The 24716-nt window shown below is 28.7% G+C and overlaps 2 protein-coding genes across 2 annotated transcripts in view; both read right to left on the bottom strand.

Annotated features, from left to right (window-relative positions):
• Positions 1–2363: 2363 nt before the first annotated feature.
• On the bottom strand, positions 2364–2705 carry LOC136089793 (52 kDa repressor of the inhibitor of the protein kinase-like). The gene has a single exon (XM_065815881.1). The coding sequence runs from the start codon at positions 2703–2705 to the stop codon at positions 2364–2366; it is 342 nt and encodes a 113-aa protein (XP_065671953.1).
• A 20985-nt stretch (positions 2706–23690) lies between these two features.
• LOC100213200 (MICOS complex subunit Mic27) overlaps positions 23691–24716 on the bottom strand; it is a 28970-nt gene continuing 27944 nt past the window's right edge. Inside the window, exon 5 of the mRNA XM_065816924.1 lies at positions 23691–24384. Coding sequence (XP_065672996.1) covers positions 23876–24384 — 509 coding nt within the window. The 3' untranslated portion in view covers positions 23691–23875. The remainder of the gene's footprint in view (positions 24385–24716) is intronic.

Here is a 24716-nt window from a genome sequence, read left to right on the forward strand (position 1 = left end):
GATGCAAGGCTAATAAATAAGGCTAATAAATGTAACAAGAGAAGCTTCCATAATTACTCGTTTTTAATTTTTCAGAAACTTGATTTACCGATTTTTGTGCTGCTATAAAAACCAGAAAGTGTTCAGATATTTCTGTTATGAATATTCTAGTTTTAATTTTGATGTTTTTAAAATTGTTAATTATAATTTGATCAATTAAAGAGGCACTATTTTTTCTTATTCGAGTAGATTTATTTAAAGTTGGAATAAATCCATTTTGAAACATAATACTATAAAAATTTCTGACGTCTTTGTTTTTGTCATATTCGAGCAAAATTTCCTTTTAAAAAAAGCTCTTTAATTAAGATTTGCATTTTAAAAGAAATTCTATAATGCGAATTATTTTTATTACTTTGGATTTCAATAAATTTGTAAATATTAGTTATTTATAAGTGAATAAATTTACAAATAAATATATTTCAATCCTATAAAGTTAACACTCATTAGAATTTTTTAAAAGTTAGGCTTTGCAACAATTTTAAACCAGTTTCAACTCTAAGGAACGGCAAATATTTATTCGGCTTGCGACTTTTAATTTAAAATAGAAATTCGGTTTTTCAGTTGAATTTGGTAATAATTGCAAAATTTCATTTAACTTTCAGTTAAATTTGAAAGTTATTAAATTTTATCAATTAAAAAAAAATAACAATTATAAATTATATGATATATTATAAAAAGAGGTGTGTTACAGAATCAATATCCGAAAAGTCTTTTTTAAGCACTTCTTATTTATTTAAGCAAAATCTTATTTATTTATCACTTATTATTTGTCGCTTTCAAGATTTCATTAAGGCAAAAACAGGAGAATATTAAGCATAATATTCTTCACTTTAATTGTCTTTTTCCTTTAAAACAAAGTTGACAACGCCGCCCGGCGGCAAAGTAACTTTCTGCCGAAAGGCCGACTTTTTGGGGAGGCGGAAGCTATTAGCGGCGGCCTCCCTTTCAATTTTTAGCAGCAAAATGTTTTTTCTTTCGCCTCCAGTGGCTTCTGCCCTTCTATTGGGGGCCGCAGCCAGAGTTATTTTTTGGAGGCAAAATGTTTTGGAGGCTGACGCCATTAGAGAGGCAAAAGCCATTGGTGGCCGCCTCCAGAAAAAATTGTAGAGGCAGATTCATTTGGAGGCCACCTCCAATAGCTTCTGCCTCCCAACTGTGTGCGGCCGCCAAACTGGAAGCGGAGATTTTTGCCTCCCGCCGGCGGATGTAATGAAAAATAATTGCTCGCTTGCTTTAAAGCAATTAAATATTAACTAGAAACAAATAATAAATCTTTGACATCAAGTTTTATTTGATTATTTGCAAAAGTTTTGAGTATTTAAAAAAATTCTAATTTTTTTTTTAAATAATAAATTAAGTAGAATAAATTAGTAGTTTTATTATTCAAAACAAAAGTTGAAAGCCTGAAATTTTACTCCTATGCCATTGGTGAATGAATCTTTTTGACAAAAAAAAAAAAAAATTTAAATAAGTAATTTGATTGACTGATTTTGGTCGAAGTTTTTTAGAACAAGTCGACATGTTAAATTTTTATCTTTTTTATCATTTGCCATAACGCTAAATACTTATTTTTAATAATTGGATATTGTAAAAAATATTCAAAGAATATCTGCTAATGTTTAATAGAAATTTGCGACCACGCTTTATTACGCCAATAGTTTTGCCAAATTACAACAAAAAAAATAAAATTTATAAACTTTAAATATATATACTTCAGGGGCGGATGCAGGATTTTTTGTGGGTGTTGCCTGTTTTTTTTCGAGTTGCCAAAATATAGCCGGCGATATTTTTTTGTAAACCCCTCCCCCGGGCTATCGAGGGGGAGGGAGGGAAGGTTGCAAAAAAATATCGTCGACTGTATTTTGGCAGTTCGTCATTACTTAGCATTGTTCTCAATTACCCATATAAAACAAAACTAATAAAAATGTTGCCTTGGCTAATCTGTTCATAAATTAGACATTTTTTACTTGTCTAACCTATTTAACGAAGTGCACCAACGAGAAGGTAAGCCATAGGACTTTGCACTCCATCTGTAAACTGTCATGTGGCCTAAGGTTAGCCATCCATTTCTGGATTCTTTCCTTTTCTTGATAGGCAGTTTATGTAAAGTATTAATATTGTTGCCTTAGGTTAGTCTTCCATTTCTGGATTCTTTCTTTTTCTTGATAGCCAGTTAGGCCAAACTTTTTTTAATAGGTTGTTTTTTTTTAATTTTTTATGTTGGTTTTTCTAATTTTCACTAAATATAAGATAAACTTAAATATAAAATAAAATAAAATACACGAATATAGTCAATAAACAAAAAAGAAATTAATAAATTAATATTAGGTAAAGACCAACTCTAAGCATCGTTCCCCTAAAACAGAAAAAACATTTAAAACTCTTTCTACATCAGGAATTATTTCTTGATGAATAGACATCAGAGCTAAAGAATTAAATCTTGACTCTGTCATGCGGCTTCGCATATAAGTTTTCAGTCTGCGTATAATAGAAATGCTCCTCTCGCATTCACATGTAGTAATTGGAATTGTTCCCATTATTAAAAAACCTTCCATAATGTTTGGAAAACCCCTCATATCAATAGAATAGGATGGGACCACAGATTGATTGTTCCAAAATGTTTCCCACAAATCTAGCTCAGCATGAATTGATGTAGGGTGAGGCATATCCGATATATAAAAATGCAAAAATTCCATAAAATCTTACTTCCAAAAACATTTTTCTTTATTTTTTTTTACTACAGTTGCAGGAATACCAGATAAATCTTTGTAAACAATCATCTCACCTTCATCAAATCTATCTTCTAATTCAGTTGCAGGAATACCAGATAAACCTTTGTAAACAATCATCTCACCTTCATCAAATCTATCTTCTAATTCATTAATTAAATGATCTAGAAGAGGGGATGTGATGGAATATTTGAAATAATCTGAAACTGTGTCAGAGGGATAATTATCTCTATAAACTTGTCTTTTCAGAGCCTTGGTTTAACTTCTGAAACATCAGGAGTCTTAGTTTGGTCAAGAGCAATTAAGTACCATTCCTTATGATAGACATGATAGATTTTTTTTTTTAATCTAAAATTTGAGTTTTCAAACAATTTATTTCATTACACTGTTGTGATATATCAAATGCTTTAGTTTGGAGAACAACAGTGATGGCATAAAAATAGTCCATTATTTGTTTTGTTAAAACTAAGCTTACAATAAAAGAAAAATTTGTCATAAGATTTAAAAAGAATGAAGCCTTAGACCTTTAAGTTTCTGAACCCATCTAGTTCGACATGTATCAATTAATTTTGCTTGACCAGGAAGAATGAATTTATTGAGACAGCTAGCACGTTTAGGTGATAAGTTAAAAAAATATGATATATCTTTGATTTGATCAAGAGCATTTCTAACACTCTGAACATTGCATGATTTACTAAAAACTAAATTAAGTTTATGGTAAGCACAGTGAACAAAAATAGCCTTTGAATTGATGAGTTTAATTCTAGATGAAATACCTTTTAATTTACCAGACATTGCCCCAGCACCATCATATCATTGACCTCTACATTTTTGGGTATCAAGACCAAGATCATCAATTGCAGAAATTATGTTTTTCGCAAGACTAAGACCAGTTGTACTAGATTTACATTTAATAAACCGTAGAAAGTCTTCACAAATAACATTATCACAGTCAATGTATCTTATAACTAGAGATAGCTGTTCAGCATTAGAACAATCAGAGGCTCCATCACACAAGGTAGAAAAATAACCTGACTTTTTAATTTTCTTAATTAGAACTTCTTCAATTGTTTTTCCACAGCATTCAATAAGTTCGTTTTGTGCGGTTTTAGATATATAAGTTGCATTTTTAGGAGCAGAACGAATATGGTGCTCAAGAACTTTATCACCTGCTTCAATACGAAAATTTAAAAGCTCTACAAAGTTACCTATACCAACGTTGTCTTTACATATTTCTCCAACCTTTGGATGATACTTACTGTCATCACAATGACCTCAAAAAGCAATATCGTTGCGGCCAAGAAAATTAATTGTCTTTATAATTCGAATTAATTTATTTCGATTACTTATAATAAGTTTTTTTCTTAGATTGTCGATGTCAACTTCAATCAGATTTTTTTTTGAATTAGATCTAGATTGCAGCATGTTCAGCATATGGATCACAATAATAATTGTCGACTTCATCAAATGCATTGGCATTTGATGAAGTCTTCATCAAATGCATTGGCATTTGATGAAGTCGACAATTATTATTGTGATCCATATAAGCATGAGTTGCATTACCCCATATTTTAAAAGGTTTTTGAATAAAGTTGATTATTGTGGTATTGTTTGGAATTCTGCTTCAATCTATGAGTAAGCTAACCAGGAATATTCAAGCAGCCATTTATGTAAAAATGATCGTTTTTTTCCCCACCAGAAACAGGAAAAACAAAAGGCAAGTTAGGAATAAATATTTTATTAACTAGATCTAATAACATTGAATCATCTTTGCCAGCAGATAGATGTCTACCGCGCTAATAGTAAGTAGAAACATCATAAAAAGGAAGGCTTGAAGACTGACCTGATGCACAAGGAATACAATTAAGTAAGATTGGATTAGGAGTAATATCAATATTTACATCTATAGTTTTAGTTTCATTATTTATGAAAAACTTTATATGTGATTGAACTAATGATTTTTTATTTGAAAATAGATTTTTAGGAGGTTGACAAGATATATTTAGAACATTAGTGGTAACAGAAGAATGTGATAGAACACTTGGCAAAACTGAACACGATCCTCTTTTTAAATCACTTTTGACAAATTTCTTTATCCTGAGTTTATCCTGAATTTGGACTTGAAAAATATAAAAATAACTTTTTATATTTTTCAAGTCCAAATTCAGAATAAACAGACCAAATTAGTTTATTTAACACTGTAGATAATGCAATTAAACAAAGAAAAGAAGCAAATTTATTGTTTCTGCAATTGTTATAGGCTTCTTTTTTTATAAGTTCAGAAATATTTATATCATTTAATTCTGTAAAAAAATCAGAAGACTCAAATGAAACACATGCCATGAAAACACTAGAGAGTGAAGAAAAACTTCTAGATTCCACTTGGTTTAAGATTATTGGGTATCTTGAATAAAAGGTTGCTTTCTCAAACAACTCAACAGAAGGTAATAGTCGAAGAATTTCATGTGTTTTATCTGATGAATTTATTAATAAACCAGCAGAATTGTAAAGACAGTTACCATTTTTTATTGACCTGTAAAGTCATAACATATATAAACTAAATATAACTAAAAAAAAACATATTTAACTAAAGGTTATTTGTCATAAAAAAAACGCGTTTAAACTCATACTTTAAAACAATATAGTCTTCATTTTCTTTTTGCATGGGAATAAAAGCTTCCATATCAGAATTTCTTAAAGAAAGAAGATCTTTGTTTACAACAGGAAACTTTGATTTTAAATTTTTGAGATTATTACAAAGTTTTACTTTGTAAGTCGTAATATGAGGCAAATGCTTGGCTTTAATGGCATTGGATAGCAACAAATCCATAATTGCAAACAAAAATAAAATTTGTATTCAAAATTACTTTAAACTAATATTTGATAAAACTTCAATTTATTCGAATACTTAAAGCTTTATTATAAAGCATACTTAAAGCTTTATTATAAAGCTTTAAGGTAATTCTACAGTTAAGCGGCCTAAAATAATTTTATTTTTTCGCTCGTTGCGCTTTGTGTGAAGACTTGCTCAAAGTAGTGACTTTTTAATATAAATAAAAAGAATATTTATTGGCTTCAGTACATATATCGACTATCTTATAGCCTGCTGCTACAAGGGAGTGCTGCTACATCGACTATCTTATAGCCTGTTGCTACAAGGAAGTGTTGCTACATCGACTAAGGGTTTGGCATGGGGCAGCAATCTTTTTCCTTTTATTATTTCACTTAATATTCCTAATGTATAAAAGCCTCCTCAGACAAGTGTGCAACAAGCGAAAAAATAAAATTTTTTTAGGCCGCTTAACTGTAGAATTACCAGCTTTAATTATTCGTATAAAGTTTATACGAGTAATTAAGGCGTTATTGGAATAATTAAGGATTCATTTTTACATATAAACGGAACCGAGAGAACCCTTTTGATCAAACGTTTTTGTAACTTTTTTTTGTTGTCTACCGGAAATTCGGGTCAAATGCATCCTGAAACAATAGGGATTTTTTTGGCCTTAATTACGGCAACCAAAATAAATACTTTGTAGTGCTGCGCATTATTTTGACCAATCCGGATTACGGATACAATTATTTAATCCGAACTTCGGATCAAACCGTTTTATCCGGATTCACGGATCCAATCCGTCGATTCGGATTTTGGATTCAATCCGTTGATTCGGATTTCGAATCCAATCCGGCTTCATTGTTTTTGAGATAATCAGCTATTTTTTCATTATTATCAAGTATCAACCTAAATAATTCGAATTACGATCTCAGATCTATTGACAATCGACTCAATATAAGACCCCTAATAGCAAATACACCAGGGTTTTCGAGTTTTTCACAATTTATTACTAGATACCCACCTATGAGGTAGGAAATAGGAATTAGAAAGTAGCAAGTAGGTATTTACTATTTTTATTAATAAAAAAGGAGATGTTATGTGCGTATTTGTGTGCAATTCATAGCCAAATCTAACCTCATGTGGTTTTAAAATAAAAAGTCAAAGGTGTTAAAGTTTATTTTATTGATTTTTCTAATCAATTAATATATTTTTTTCATTTTTTCAAGTTATTTTTAAAAAGTATATGTATGTCCCATCTTGTAATATAGATAATATATAACATGGGTTTTTAATCAAAATTATTAGGAGGTCCCAAACCCAACTCCCAAGTTGTATCCTACAACTGAATAAAAGTTCTGATACTTACTTCTAAGCAGAGTACTTACCTACATCTAATATCATATTTCAGTAGTTTTCAAAAAAATCGGGGAAAATGGGAATTTTTACGCAAAAACAGTTTTCAACAAAATTGATTTTGATTTTTTTATATGGTTGTAACTCAATGTAAATACTTTAAATTTTCACTTAATGTTTATATTAGTGTTGAGCTTTTTAAATTTTATATTTAATTTTTTCAAGTATTTTTTTTTTTGAATAAACCGGATTTGGTATTTTAATCCGGATTAAACGGATTGTTACTTTTGTTTCAATCCGGATCAATCCAGATCGGTAATCCGGATATGGATTGATCCGGATTTTGTGCTCAGCACTAATACATTGCAATAACGATTGATTAAAAGGGTTCTTTCGGTTCCGTTTACTTTAAAAAAAGAATCCTGATTAATAGCAACGTTTTAAAATATCACGGTGGAGAGCGAAGTCTTTGAAATATAGACTGATATAAATATAGACTGATCTACTTTTCCACGTTTTAAAGCATTAAGCGATTAAAAGTTAAAAACGTTTAAAAATTAAAAATTTATTCAATAGTGCTAGAAAAACAACCGCTCTGACAAAACTGTAAATATATGATTCATTGTAAACATACGATTCATTTAAAAAAAAAATTTTTCAAAAAATTTTTTAAATAGTCAATGCTCGTTAACTTAAAGACAAACGTGCAATTACTTTTCATTACATCCGCCGGCGGGAGGCAAATATTTCCGCCTCCAATTTGGCTGTCGCAACCAGCTAAGAAGGTAGAAGCTATTGGAGGCGGCCCCCAAATGGTTTTGCCTGCAAAATTTCTTCTGGAGGCGGCCATCACGTGGCTTCCGCCTCTTTATTGGCGTCGGCCTCCAACACATTTTGCCTCCAAAAAAAAACTCTGACTGCGGCCGTCAATAGAAAGGCGGAAGCCACTGGAGGTGGAAGAAAGAAAATTTTACCGCTAAAATTTAATTGGGAGGCAGCCGCCGTCTGCTGTGGAAGAAAAGTGGAGGCGAGAATATTTACGCCGGTTATCACACTGCTTTAAAAAATTGGTGTTTGAAATTTTTCATTGAAAGTTGGAAATGTGCTATTGTTTATATTTTTTTATATAACTTTATTAGTTGCAAAGAGCAAAACTTTCTCATTTTTGTTGCATTTTCAGATTTTAGATTTTCGTTTTAGACATGAACCGTTCTTGTTTTTCACCATATTTTGAAATATCGTTAATAACGATAATAATTTAAAAAATAATAATATCGTTAATAACGTTAATAATTTAAAAAATAATAATTTTGGTTTATAAAAAATGATTATTCAAAAATGTACTTTTTAAGAATAATAAGTTTATAATGTTATGTATATATTATACATAGCTTTTGACAAAAAAGTTCGTCGTCGGTTTTTGCGTCGGTTTTTCGTCGGTTTTTTTGTTTTAATTTGTTGTTTAATTTTGTTTTAAAGTTCAAAGTTTTGTTTTAAAGTTTAAAGTTTTGTTTTAAGTTGTTTTAATTTGCTGTTTAATTTTGTTTTAAAGTTCGTTAGTTTATGAAACTTTAATAAATAATATTGTAAACATAACTAATATTTTTATAATGAATATATTACCAATTGAAATGCATGATAAGTCGGTTAATATCGATTAAATGTCCGAATGTGCCACTTAGTTAAAAGTCCAAATTCAGCTTTCCTTAATCAACACACAAGTTACAAGCTTATACTTCCCTTAAAATTTTTCCTATTTTGACTTGCGCTGGGTCAAGGTAGTTTCCCGATATACGGTCAATAATATGGTAATTAGTGCTTTTTTTTTTTTTTTTTTTTAAATTTTTAGGTGCTCCCAGAAGTCCTTACGGTCTTATCACGGCGCACCGCAGGAGAGCATTTAACTAGAAGTTCACGCCTCCTTTCTTATCAATGTCACTTATTGGGCTAGAACCAGGATCGAACCCGGGAGTTTTGGGTTCTAAACCAGAACTTTAACCACTGCGCCACGGCTGCTCAAAGTATTGTTAACGACTTCGAAATCGAAATCGAACTGTCGATTTAATCGACTACGGATATCGTAACAATCGATTTAGTCGAGTAAGAAACTTAAAATTTTTACATCTTTTTATTCAATTTAATTTTTTCAATATTTAACTTTTGTTTGTTCATTTGATAAGAATAGCATGTACTATTATAACTATTTTTTAACTACATGTACTATTATAACTATTTAAAACTACTGTTTTTTGTGCACTCGCTTTTGGTTATATAAAATTCATAGTATATATTTACATGGCAATACAAGCACAGCAGTATTTATATCTAATTAAACTTTCGGTTATGTATTACATCAATTTTTTTAATGTTTAAACTATGTTTGTGATTTTAAAATCACAAACATTAAAAATTTTATACAGGGCCGTTCTAATCTGGCCTGGGCAAAATTAAATAGTGAAGCTCCAAAATCTAGATGTTGTCTATAGTAAATAGGTTGAAATCTTTGTATAAACATTTTGATATTTAGCAAGTATTTAAGGCGGTCCCTAAATTATTGGGGTCTGGGAATAAATTATCTTGTTGTCCCTGCAATAAATAAATAAAAAAATAAAGCCTCTTCTTTATTTTTTTTTTTTTTTTGCTTCGTAATTTCTTAAATGACGTAATGTTGAAAAATAGATAAATATAAATGACTTTATTATTTCTATTACAATTTATTTCGAAAAAAAAAATTTATTCCCATAACTTGACTAAATAGACCTTAGGTCGATTTCAAAAATGTATTAGTCAAATTTAGAAAATGTTAGTCGACAGTCGGATTATTTAACAGTCGTAACAAAACTAATAATTTAATTTAAAAAAATATGAGTTCTTCTTACTTCTGCAGATAAATAAAACTTATATGTATTTAAAGTCCCTTTATTTTATTTTATTATTTTTTTTTTTATACAACTTCAATATATTTACACATCGTTACGTTACAATTACATAATATAATATAATGCAACGTAAAAAATAAAATTATATATAACATAATATTACCACGTATCATAATAAAAAGTGGTTTAACAAATATAACTAAGTATAACGTAAACTAATAGTGTTTCTTATCATAAAAACATGTTGTTGTAAAGGAAAACTCGTAGAAGTCTAAGAAGACTTATCATCGAGTACCTCTTTAAGTGGTTAAATAAAGTCTATTTTATATTTATATATAATCAGAAGTGGTTAAACAGTATACAGTCAGTGATACACATAAATATTTTAGTATAAATTTTGTTGCTAAGTTTAATACATGTCAATATAATTGTTGATGTTAAGTATGAGGTGTTTTAATTTATTTTTCAAGTTGGCAGGATTATTTAATACTTTAAGTTCTATATTTTTTGATATTATTTTGTTATATAGGTACGGACCCCGGTAGGAAATAGAAAACCGTGAGGAACTTGTTGTTCTTTTAGGCAGTATGAAGTTGCCTGTTGCTCTTGTTATATATCTATTAGAGTTAACTTGAAAGAAATTATCTAAAAAATACGATGGGACTAGTCCAAGTTTGTATTTAAGCATGAATTTTTGGTAGATGTTCATTTGGTAAACATTTAGAGCATTCAAGGTTTTTAATAAGGGTTCAGCGTGGGTGAGTTTATCTTTATTATAAACTAATTTTGATGCGTGTTTTTGACTTATATAAATAGTACTCAATTTGGATTTGTGTGTACTTGCCCATGTAATATTAGCGTGCGTAAGATAACTTTGGATGTAAGAAAAATAAAGGGATTTAAGATTATGTTGGGACAACATAGGCTTAACTTTGTAGAGTATCCTTATATTTTTTGAAATTTTGGTGTTTATTGTACTTATATGGGTTTTCCAAGATAAATTTTCGTCAATAAGGATCCCAAAAAATTTAGTTGTTCCTGTTTTTTCAATGTTTACCTTATCTATTTTTAGCGAGGGAAGGATAGTTGGTATATTAATTTTTTGTTTTTTGGAATGAAACAGTATGTATTTTAGTTTTTCTGTATTTAGTGATAATTTATTCAGTTTCAACCGTATATTGAATCTTTTAAGCTCTTTGTTCATACATTCATAAAGATCTTTGATTGAGTTCGAGGAATAAAATGAGTTTGTGTCATCGGCAAACATAATGACATCAAGTTTATCCGAGACATTTGTAAGGTCGTTAATATATAGAAGAAACAGAAGAGGTCCAAGAATGGAACCTTGGGGGACACCGCACTCAACTCTTAGTAGTTTTGAGTGTTTATAATTATCTGAAAAAACACATTGTTGTCTGTTACTTAGATTTTGAACCAGTCAAGGGTTATGTTTTTTATCCCATAGCTTTCCATTTTTTTAAGTAAGATATCATGATCTACAGTATCAAACGCTTTTGAAAGGTCAATAAAGATGCCTAGAACAAACTGTTTTTTATTAAAAGAATCACATATATTGTTAGCTAGATCTAGAATTGCGTGTTCAGTTGAATATTGTTTTTGGAAACCGAATTGCTTTTTATTTAGAATTTTATTTTGGATTAAATATTCATACAATCTGTTATAGATTACTCTTTCGAGAAGCTTAGAAAAGGTAGGGAGTACTGAGATAGGTCTATAATTATTAACTAAGTATGTTTCACCTGTTTTAAATATTGGTACTACTTTAGCTATTTTAAGCTTGTCTGGTACAACTCCTGTTTTAATCGAAGACTTAAAAATTTCAAATATGGGTTTATTTATCGTTGTAAAGACATTTGCCACTACTCTACTACAGATATCATCGATACCTGGGGTTTTATTTAATTTTAAGGAATTTAGAGCAACATTAAGTTCTTGGTAGTTTAGATCTTTGTATTTTATTTCGCTCTAGGTATCACTTAGGTATAATTTGAATGAGATGTTATGAGACTTAATTTTTGAGGTAAGATTAGGGCCAATGTTAACAAAAAATTCGTTGATTTTTTCAGCAATCGTATTTTTGTCACTGTACTCTATATTATCTATGATTATTTGAGCAGGTAAACTATTTGATTTTACTTTTTTTGTTTCCAATTATTTCTTTTATAGTATTCCATGTTTTTTCAATGTCACCAGTTGCATTTTTTATTTGGTTTGAATAGTAATTTTTCTTCGAGCTTTTTTTTATTTTTTCAAATAGATTTTTGTATTCTTTGTAAGTATTTAGATTTTTTTCATTTCTATTTTTTAAATATTTGATGTAGAGTTTTTGTTTTTTTTTGAAGATTTTTTTATACCTCTGGTAATCCATGGACATTGTAAGTATTTTATTTTTAATTCTTGTTCTATAATTAGAAAGTAATTATCATAGTGCTTTAAGAATATTTCTATAAATTCATTATAAGCGGAGTTGGTATGCCCAAGGTTACATTCTTGGTAAATCCTATCCCACCTTACTGCCGATAGTGAGTCTTTAAACTGTTGAATAGTTAAATTATTAATTTTTTGTTTATAGACTTTGATTTTAGAGTTATTATTTTTGTATCTTGAAAAAAGGAAAAGTAAATCGGAAAGTGATCGGATATATCCGTTTTGATTACACCTGCTTTTAATGAAGGATCATATAATGAATTGGTCAATATGTTGTCTATTGCAGTGATTGAATTAAATGTTACCCGGGTGCATATTTTGAAACCCTATACAGGCTCAGAATAGGCAGAGGTATGCGCAATCTGATTCGCTGATTTTGAAAGAGAGGCTTTTGCGCGTAAGTGTAAATCAAAACAAATGTCAAAAAAACGTATTGATTAATGAAAGTGAAACTGAGTAATTGCCTAATAATAATAAGAAAAAAAATATAATTTTTTTATCCGATTTTATACAATATAGTACTTATATTTTTACAAAACTTCACAACTCAAAACATCCGTGATTTTCATAATATTTTCTTAAAAATAAAGGTTTAAAAAATTTAGTTTGTTTTCCTAATGGTTTTTATCTCTAACTCTAATTTAAAAATAACAACCATTGTAACAAACTATAAACTAGATGGTAAAACTTGACTATGCTGTGATTCCTTAGAATGAAATAGTTTTAAAATTTACCTAGTAATATCAATTACCTAGTAATATCAATAAGCGGGAGGTTCCGAGTTCGATCCCCACCACGTCCCTGGTAGTACCGCGCTCAACTTGTTTCTCCGCGCAGCGGCCTTGTTGGTCAAGGCTTGTGTTTCGGAGTTATAGAGTTGAGAGAGGGTTATAACCACTATTAAGTAACCTCCTCATCTGTAGTGGCTTTATCGGCCTTGAGGAGGTGAATAACAAAAAAAAAAAAAAAAAAAAAAAAAAAAAAAAATTTGAATATTATTAACTTGATATAAGTTTTTTCAAATTAAGTTCCCATTAATTCTATTATATAACAAGAAAACTATTTTTAAAAAGAACCTAATTTCTTTTCACATTTTTACCCTTAATTATTCCCATATATAAATTGTATACATCACTGAAACATTTTAAGTTTGAAAATTTTGATTTAACTAGATAATTTACAACACTCTCAAAATAAAAGCAATTGTGAGCAAGAGCTGATTTAGATTGTCTTTGGTAATGTAATAAAAGATTAGCATAATAAGCAATAAGAAAAAATTTATAACCTGATGTCCACAAGTGTGTTTTGATATAGTAAACTGTTTGCAAAAAGGAATAACTCTTTACTTACCACACCTTTTTGAAAAACTAAGTGTAAAAAAAAAATAGAAATATATATATATATATATATATATATATATATATATATATATATCTTGGTTATTGTATTCTATAATAGGTAAAAAATGTTTACCTTTGATAGCAACTGATGGTAAATAATATCAAATAAAGCAACAAAGTTTGATAAATTTTACATTTATTATGCTATCAATTTATTTAACACTATATACTCCTGAGGGAAAAAAAAATGAAAGTAAAAAACTATTTATCTTTTTTTTTCCAAATTGTATGAATAGTTTTATTATGTAATCTTTGGTATAACCAATATAATCGAGTGTGCATTTTTTGAATTTCTGTGAATACCTATTGTATAATAATATAAAAATAGAGACGTGTCATGTTTTATCTTGAAGTAATATAATTAAACTTTTTTTGAAAACTTACTTCTTCAAATGATAAAGCTTGTTTTGATGAAGTTTATTTCATTATAATAATTGCTATAACTCACCTTCATTTGGTTAAGTTTTTTAACTTCAATACTCTTTGCTAGCTTGTAATATGAACGCTTATATATAACTGTACAAAAGAACTGTTCAGTAGAAAAACAAATAAATATCACTTTTTTTGTTAAATTTTCTAATAGATTATTAATATACAATTTTTATCCTACTTTTATATAAGTTAAAATACGCAACTAAACTTTTTTTAATTTTTCACAAAGTGTTTGAAGGTTTAAAAATGATGTTTTATTAAAGTTAAGTGAATAAAAATATTAACATACACCTTGTCAGCCTTTTCAAAATTTAGGTTAAACAGTAAATTCTTCAGAGTTTGTAGATTTACATGGAACATGTAAGCTAGTTTGATAAAACATCTGTAAAAATTTTCTTTTTCCAAAAATTTAAATGTTTAAATATTTATAATTAACAAGTTGGTATAAAGAAGCAGTAAAGAGCTTAGAACAACCTCCATCTCAGCTTAAAATTTAAACTTTGCATAATTTAAGTACTTTACCAGTAGTCTGGACTGCATACGCATATAAACTTTGTATTAATCATGTTTTATAGAACATGGACATTACATTTGACGAGAAACACATTTAGAAATCTTGCAAAATTGTACACATGCAAATTCAAGTTAAATTTTCAATTTTCAAAAAGTGTTGAATGGTTTAAAACGATGTTTTATTAGAGTTATGTAATAAAAAAATAAATCTATCTCCTCAAAACTATGGTTGAAACAAAACACGAAAACAAAATCTCCTCAGAACTCATATATTGACATGGAACATGTAAGCTAGTTTTGAAATCAGTAAAAATTTTCTTTATTTAAAAACTCTAATGTTCAACTCTTTATAATTAACATATAAATCAATTTATAAATAAAGTTCTTCACCAGTAGTCTGGTAAAACAGCATATAACCTTTATAGGCAAAAGTACTTCACAAGTAGTCTCGTACATCTGTATATAAATTTTGTATTTGAGCATGCTTCAAGGCCAAGAACATATTTTACGAGAAATACATCTATAAATCTTTTCGAATTTACTTCAACACATAAATTTTTTTTTCATTTCTTTAAATTAACAACAGATAAAACCTCCATCATCAAGGTAAACTTTATTGAAATTTTGAGATTTTTACGAGTGAAAATTCACTTGTACAATTAGATTTTGATACCTTTTAAATACTCTGAAGAGTACTAAAGTAAAATAAATTTCCTAATACAAAACTTGTATTGATAAACTTAGTTAATCATAACTATGTAATTTATTTCAATAATCTGCCTAGATATTATATATATTTTTCAACAAATACGCACTTGCCTCTCTTTCAAAACCAGCGAATCAGATTGCTCATATTTCTGTCTATTCTGAGCCTGTATAGGGTTTCAAAATATGCTACCCGGGTTGGTTGGTTTATTATAGGAAAGATGTAGTGTTGAAACATATCGTCAAAAAAAGTTTTGGTAACGGCATCTTCATCGTACTTTAGACAGTTTATATTTATATCTCCAATACAGAATAATATTTTGTGCTCTTTGTTATTTTTAAGAAATATTTGTTTTAGATGATTTGAAAAGTTTTTTATATCATCTTCAGGTGGTCTGTAACAGGTGGGCACCAGTATATTTTTAAATTTTTTGTTTATTATTTCAATTGTAAAGACCTCACCATCGGCATCAGAAACCGAAAGATCGTCTCTAATTTTAGTAGTCAGATCATTATGAATATATGTTATAATTCCACCTCCTCGTTTTTGAGCTTTTCGCTCATGGTTAGCAGACTTTAACATCCCTCAGAATTAGGTCGTATTTTTCGGTTACGTTTCTAGTTTTGTTTATTCTTATAATCACGTGTCAACCGCGGCTTATGGTGGTTCCCCTAGAAAAAATTTTTTTTATAGTAATAGCGAATTATTTTCATATCAGTTTTTCAATACAAGAATTAAATACGAATTTAAAAATTTTAATTTTATAACAAAATGGGCATTTTTTAAAGCTGAGTCAGCATATTTTTGCTATTTTCTGAGCAAATTTAGGAGAAACTTGGGACACAATAATTTTAAAACAACTAATGTATATAATATTAAATTTGGTACAATGATAAATTACATATATGTAAAGGGAATGAGCGGGAAAAAAAATCTATATAAAAGTTGAAAAACTCATAATGGCGTTCAACGTAAAAAAATACTCTTTTGCAACCCTCTATCTAGATATAAAATTAAAATAAATTAAATCAAATAAAGAATGAGTGATTTCTTTCCGCGCAGTTTCTAGGTATATGTTTGAAGAATGTTTCCTGAAAATTTCAAGTGATAAAGTTTAATATTTGTGAAAATATGAGGTTTGAAAAACTTAAAATGGCATAAAAATCATATTTCGCTAAAAATGCAATTTAAAAAACTAAATACAAAAAAAAATAATACAAATTTAAAATCCACCAAATAAATAACTTTCCTTGGCTTTTTCTTGGTCAATATAACCCTTTTTAGCAGCCCTTATTTTTTTTCTTCTGAATTTTCTTTTTTCGTTGGTCTTTTTAGCGAACTTAACAATACATTCTTTATCTCTATTAACAGATAATTGGTCAAAACAGTAACCATTTGAAATTCCAAAATATTTAAAAACAGAACTCACACCAAAACTACCATCATTAAAGTCTAATACAGCTGAATTTGTCCCTATTTCTAACACTGATCTCACAAGGTAAACATTGTTTGGACATTTATTCCATATGATATTATTAAAAGATTCGTTTGAATTTTGTGTTTCACCATGGAGACATTTTCGGACTAGTTCCTCATCAGACAGCAAAACAAATACTGGTAAAAGCAGGTTATGAATCCATATATCTAGATTAATACTAGGTTTGTAATCACTGTTTTCTTTGTATTTACAGCAGCTATCTTTGCCAACAGGATAAAATCTATGGCGGTACTCAGAATTTTCAAAGTTTGTACAATGCCAAAGAATAGCACCCGAGGCTTTTTTCATTGCATACAGAGTATTTTTATTTTCTCTTGATGATTTTAAGTGATTCATCGCTTTTAAAATGTTCTGCTTTCCATTGATCATAATTATAGTCAGGATTATTTTTTCTTTTTTCCTAAACAGAACACTTTTTGCAACTTTTTGACATAATATGAGCGTCAATGCATTTACCACGGTTTATTGCTGTTACGACTCCATTCAATAATGAAAACCCACGTTTTTGCCAGGTGCCATCAACAGAAACTCGAGAATTAGTTGGTTTAGTTTTATCATTAGAGGTGGCTTTTATATCAGATACTGCTTCCTGCATACTAGTTCTAGCAGCTTCATAATAGGCTTTACACAATGAGTTATTGAGAGTATGGTAAGTTGTTTCTGTGACGAAAACATATTCAGGCATCTACTAACATTTGTCATTGATTCATGGCCTTTTCCAACTTCACGAAATGCAATTACTGCTTAAACATTGATTTCGAATTTATGGCGACCCTGTATATTTTCAGATTGTGCACATTCTGGTGAAGTAAAAGACCAAATGCTATTAGGGCAGTCGTGACAATTTAAATTCAGTTTGTGTGCATAGCCCATTCGAAAAGAAAGTTCATCAATAAATTCAACGTTTTGTGAATTACATTCAGGACAACATAAAAGGGACTTCAAAAAATCTTTTAGTAAAGTAAAATTTATAATCAAGTTATAATTATCTGAATCTACATTCCTTTCTTTATCTAGAGATTCATCTACTAACTTTCTTTTTTTGATTTTTCGACTACGTAAGTTATCAGGAACATCTTCTATTTTTTGATTGCCCATTATATAGATGCACTTAAAATACACTCAGTTAAAACTATTATTGAAATTATTATTATTTAGAAACAATATTTATTGAAAACAAAATAAAAATACATTGATTAAGCATAACAAACATAGCATTTTTAAACAGGCAAAATACATCTCTGCAAACAACACTAACTTCATTTTCATTAACTTTCTCCTGTTTTATCAATTAATTCCGTGCACATTTAAGTAATTTACAGAACATATAGTGCTTTAGAATCAGAGAAAAACAAAAAAACAAAAAAAAGACCACTTATTTTGGTCAATTTGTCAAATATATATAAAGACAAAATGTGTTGCTAAGGCGTTGTTAGGGACATTTTTAAAGTACCCATATTCTAAAACCCAAATTTTTCATATATATATATATACTTCAAAGGACCCATCAAACAATATATCATTGGGAAGAGTATAGAATGGCATTTAAAAAAAAATATATATATATATATATATATATGTATATATATATATCTATATATATATATATACAAATTTGATTTTTTTTTTTTAAATCGTGTTTTTTTCACGGGGAACCACCTTAATCATTAAAAAAATTAAATAGTTTAATACAACTCGATTTTAAAGATTAATAAAAAGTTTTTTCATTAAAAAAAATTAGAAGTATGGATGAATTAAGTAATTATAAAAATCTAAATACGTAGGGCTAAAATTCAACCCTTCTCCTTTTAATCCAATATAGGTTTTGATGCCGTCCGGACCCGCCCAATAACTACTTTTTTCAATTTAAAAATGTCTCTATTGGTGACCTTTTCTCTCTTTCTTACATAAAAATGACTGACATTTTAAATACTGCATAATTTTATCATAAAAAAATTTATTTTTTGTGATTTAACACCTTCTATAAAGTGCTGTTAAGATATATCTTTTAAATCGATATAACTTTAAATCTTCCGCAATTAAGATATAGGGATCCGTGGTTCGCGTGAACTTGCTGTTAAATGCTTTTCCGCAGTGCTCTGTGAATGGTGCTTTATGGGGGCAAAAAAACAAAATAAAAATAAATAAAATTAAAAAAAATGAAAAGACAAAACCGAGCATGTAATTTAAAACTTCAAATTAACTAAATCTATTTATTTTGCGGTGAGACTGGATGGATGCTTATAGCTTAGTAATGTGAATCAAATCAATATACCAGCATATTGATATCATCGATATGCTGGTACATTGATTTAATTCACATTGCAAAAAAAAAACATGTATTTCCTTGAATAAATATTCTTCTTATGGCAAACCTTTATATTACGTTTAATTTTCTGTATATACCAGATTTTAAAGTGCATATAAATATTTTTGGAACTAAAGTAGGTTATCTGCGTCCACTAATTTGTTTAGTATAAGCAAATCAGAGGTGTTTTGAGTAATTTGTAAGACAAAAAAAAATTATATATATTTTATATGTATTTTCTTTTCTGTCTGAGAAATTGCTAAATACTCCTCTGGCTTGCAATAAAAACTATACTGCACAAATTAGTGGACGTGGATAGCCTACTTTAGTTCCAAAAAAGTTTAAATGCACTTCTAAATATAGTATCTACAGGAAATTCAACGTAATATAAAGGTTTGCAATAAGAAGAATATTGTTTGTAGAAAATACATGCTTTTTTTTTGTATAAGCATAACACTTGTAAGCATATGGAGATATTAAAAAAAGATAAGAATATTTAAACAAATTGCTGAGCATTAAGTTTCTTCAAAATACAGATTTTTTCAGCACATTTCAATTATTTTGGGAATCTCAAAGGTGCATCAAAATCATTTAATGAAGTTATTGTGTTGCAAAGCAAACACTTTTATGCATAAAAAAGAATCCATATGCCCCTAACTAAAGTTTAGGGAACCTGATAAAAATGCCTGCACCAAATAAAAGGGTTCATTAAGGAATGGTCCTATTGCGACAACAAAAATATACCACACGCTACTAATCAAAAGATGAGTAGTATAGCGTGGCTCTTTTTGAAAATTTTTTTATTAATAGAATTTTAAAAACATCATTTAAATAATTTATATTATTATTTATTAAAATTTATATTTAAAGTATTCATACAAATATTTATTTAAAACACGACATTCATATTTATTTAAAGTAATCTTCCGATTTTTTGTTGAGAATCGTTTTCACCATCCTCTTTTACCAATCCCTTTCTAACTATTTTTCTCTTCATTGATTGAAACATCAGTCATTTACATATCTTCCCACATTTGACCACCATAGCGATTTCTTGCCTTGTTAAAAAATGGAGCCACTTTTGATTCAATTTTTTTTGTCGCATCATTGATCCGGGAAAAAGTTGACACAATAAATATAATAAAATAACCACTTGACCTTAATTCTTAAAAGTCTGCATATTAATAACTTATAATATAAGTAAACAAGTAAAGGTTGCAGCCAGCCTCCAACCATTATCACATTGTTGTAATGTTGCTTCTCTTTCTCTTTTATTAAATATACTATAATAAGCGCTGCTCTAAAGAGCTAGCGTCCTTCTGCAATCTACTTAAATTCTTTCTCATCATTTAACTAAGTCTTATCCTTAAACTGTGAGTGTTCCTAAGTGCTTCAAAAATTCTTATTTATCTAGTTTTTTTACTTGAACATATGTTCTTTGGAATTCTCTCCCTCCATTTTGTTTTCCTGGTTCATATAATTTGCAATCTGTCAATCAAATCATCTGTGAGTTGTTATTTTTCTTCATAAACTTCATCTTGGCTCTTCCAGTAACTTTCAACTCTAGTTGTGATTGCTTGTAGCCTTGTCAGAAGCGAAGATTAAACAAGTAACTAGTGTAATAAGTAAAAAAAATTGTTAACATCTATATATATTTTGAGTATTTTGGAAGTATATAGAACTTTTTTGTTACTTATTGTTTTCGCCTTGAATTCAAAATTTTTGTTATCGTTATTAAATCAAGCACTGAATATGAGCAGACAGTTAGACTGACTCCTATTAATAAAAAAATGTTCAGAGTAGATCTGAATTAAACTAAGATCTAATTAAAGTAGATTTGAGTTAAACATTTTTGAGCAGTTTTTCCAGGTTAAAGCTTATGTTTGCTATGACTTCCAGTCCTGTTGATATTTTGCTGCAGTTCAAGTGCCAGCAATTTGTTTAAGACCTAAGAAACATGGACATAGATATCCCTCGTCCAAGCTTCATGTATAAATATTTTTTCTCATTCATATTGTAATCTTTTGCCAAAAGGTGTTCCTCTTGGCAATCAAACACATCACAGCTATACTCACATAATCAGAGTGTACACATTATCATAATTGCAGCAAAGAGGTAAAAAAAATTATCTCTTTGCTGCAATTATGATAATGATAATACATTCCAATCAACAGGATAATAACTCTATTTAAATAACTCTATTTAAAATAGAGTTAATGGATTAACTATGAGTCAGTTTAAAATAGAGTTAAAAATATTAAGTTCAATAGAAAATAAATATAATATAATATGATGGTACACGCTTTATTTAAAAAATGTTATTAGTACTTGTAACTTTAATTAAATAAATAATAAATCTAACATCCCTAAGACTTAAGGACGTAGAGTACGCTAAAGTTTTGCGACAATAAATAAAACAAAAAATAATCCGGTAACCGAAAAATACGGCCTAATTCTGAGGGATGTTAAAGTCTGCTAACCTTCGCTCATAAGATATTAGTTTGTAGTTCGGAATTATAAGGTTTGAATTTATTCTGGATGATTCATCAGAACACCAAGTTTCTGTTAAGCAAATCATACTGAACAAATAGTTACATTCTATAAGAAAATGTTTTAGTTTGTCAATATTGTTAATTATACTTCTTATATTTATGTGTATCACCGTAAAGTTACTGTTTAATGATTTTAATTCATTTTTAAAAGTTCCTAATTCAAAAAACCGTGAGTTAAAATTATTTTCATTAAAAAAATGTAAATCTGGATCGTAAGAGTTATTAAGTAAAAAGTTATTAGCCGATTTGAAAACATTAAAGTGTTGCGTTTCGTAATCTATTGTTTGTTTAGCCGTTAGTTAAAAGAATTAACTTTGTTTCGATCGCTTAAACTTACGTAAAACTTTACGCAAAAATTATACGCAAAAAATTTTCTTATTTTCTAAATTCACGACAAAAAACTTTATTAAATTTAATTGTTGCGTATTTACCTTGGTTGCGAAGATTTTTAACTTCTTGCCAAAGTTTTTTCCTCTCTTCCATCGTCTCTTTAGCAAAGTCTTCATATATATATATCTACTTCCTTTAAGGTTTTTAAGTGAACTTAAAATTTTAATTTTATCTTGGTAGTTTAAAAGTTTTACTACGATAGTTCTAAGTGTTTTATCTTCTTTGTACGACCCAACTCGATGTGCTCGTTCCACAATAATTTCAGTTGAAATTTTAAGGTTGTTTGTAAATATTTTTTTCACAGATTTCTCTCAATCACTCCAACTTTCTCCTGGTGAATCTTTCAGACCATCGACTCTAATGTTGTTTCGACGAGAGCGGTTTTCTAAGTCAGTATTTTTCTTGTTTATATTTTTAATTTCAAGGTCATATTTTTTCCTTATCTGTTTTAATTCTTCTTTAATTTTTTCTTCTTGAAAGTTGAGACTTTCTTTCACATCGTTTAAGTCTATTTCAATATTTTTCATATTTACTTTGTTTACATTTAGTTCATTTTCAATTTTTTCAAGTCTATCAGTAATTATTTTTATATTTCCACTCACTATTTGTGTAAAGTTCTTTTCTTGGTCTTTTAATAACCTTTCTGTTTCTTTAAGCAAAGATCTTTTTTGTTCTTCAAACTTGTTTGTAATAATTTTTTCGATATTTTTGATCGTTATTTCCATTTTTTAATTAATATTCTCGAAGAGCAGCCAAAAAAACGTGCGTTCACGGCAATGGCACGGCAAAAAAGCAATTTATTTATAGAGACTATTAATTTGTATTTGAAGTTTGTTTTTAGGTTATTAATTTTATTAACTGATTGCTTTAGTGTAAGGATTATTAGTTCGACTAGAGGTTATTAATTTGTATTTAAAGTTAATCAAGAGGTTATTAATTTGTATCTAAGGCTCCTCTAAAGGTTATTAATTTTATTAAATCTTTGCTTTAGGGTAACTTTTCTTTCATTGTTAGTTTTTAGTTATGCGTCTTTAAACTGACAACGTTGCAAAAAAATTACATGAAAATATTCAAGTCAAAAAAAGAACTTTTCACCCAGGTGAGTCGGAAAAAGAACCCACTTGGGTTAAAAGTTTCAATGCCCCTCAACAAGCTTTTTTTTTACCCCACACAAAATTTATGATAGAACTATAGATGTGCACAGTAAAGCAGACATGTTCAGTTTACTTTGTGTATGTGTTGTCATTCAGCAATTTCAACAGCTGACTATTTGTTGAAAAATATTTCTAAATAAGGGATAGGAACTCCTTTTAAACTCCTAAAAAACTAACTTTTCGGTGTAGTTTTGTTCCCAGACTACCATCACCGCGACTCTTTGCAAAACGTTCTCATTCGACATTGGCATGAGCATGCTTATGTTTGGAAAAAAAAGCCTGTTGGCGCCCATGTATACATAATAATATATGTAGAAATCGTTACATTGTACTAAAATAGCGTCTAATTTTTTTAAGTTACATTCCAATTTTATTTCAAAAAAACTTTCATAAAATGTACTCAATTACCTAAATTTAAAGTATGTTACGTTGTGTGAAATTAATAACGACCTAGTGTGCACGATAAATTTAAATTTTTTAAAATATTCGAAATTTACTTTTATTATAATTATTATTAATAACATAATTTATGAAATATTAGTTTGTGTTTAATTTTTTTTAAAAAAGCGAACTTATTAGCGTATTAATTCATGCATTAATAAAAATGTTAATTTAAATATTGTGTTCACAACTACAAAGTATCAATTTGGAGTACGTGTACTATACATATCTTGATCTTCTGGATCAGATTGGCCGAAATCTTTCTTTATCTCCGAAACCTGTTTAGAAACTAAAGACTCTTCATTATCCATAGCAGAATCGTCTGGTATCCCAGTCCAGAACTGAATAAAAGTCACTTTATCTTCTGTATCATCATCGTCTGCTAACTTTTTATCGTTCGTATTGTTTAAAGTTTCGTCACTTAAAACAATTTCATTTGCATTAGGCAGTATAACTGAATCGCTTACCAAATTTTCACTACTGATTTCCGATACCAATATGACTTGATCGGTATAGTTTTCATCCTTTGTATCTAGCTGTACAGCTTTTTCTTCACTTTTCGATCTCCACAAATTGTTTAAGTTTGCTACCGAGTTTATACTATGATAATAAGCGGTTATAGCAACATTTTGAGCTCGCTCAGGATAACATACAGCAGATCCACTCACACCAAAAAGACTGGAATAAAAGAAACGTTTGATTGGTCGTCCTAATAATAAACAGATCATATTTCAAAATTAAAAAAAATTTATTACGTTAATTTTAAAGTTTTAAAACAAAAGCACAATTCTTAGCAATATTCATAAATAAATTGAACCATTGAACCCATTGAAGTTCCAACAATGTTGAAAAACTTATACTTGAAGAAAAAAATCAAGACAACTGAAATTTTGAACCAAAGGTCTATATATAAAATGGCGTTCAGGGACTCTGGGCTAATAATTAATAAGTTACGTGACTTTAAACCCCCTTTTTCCCATTATAACCCGTAAGTCTTTAAATAAAAAAGCTTTAAAAAAAATTTAAAACTGCTCAATAAAA

The sequence above is a fragment of the Hydra vulgaris genome, chromosome 13 (assembly GCF_038396675.1).
Source record: "Hydra vulgaris chromosome 13, alternate assembly HydraT2T_AEP".
Taxonomy (NCBI): domain Eukaryota; kingdom Metazoa; phylum Cnidaria; class Hydrozoa; order Anthoathecata; family Hydridae; genus Hydra; species Hydra vulgaris.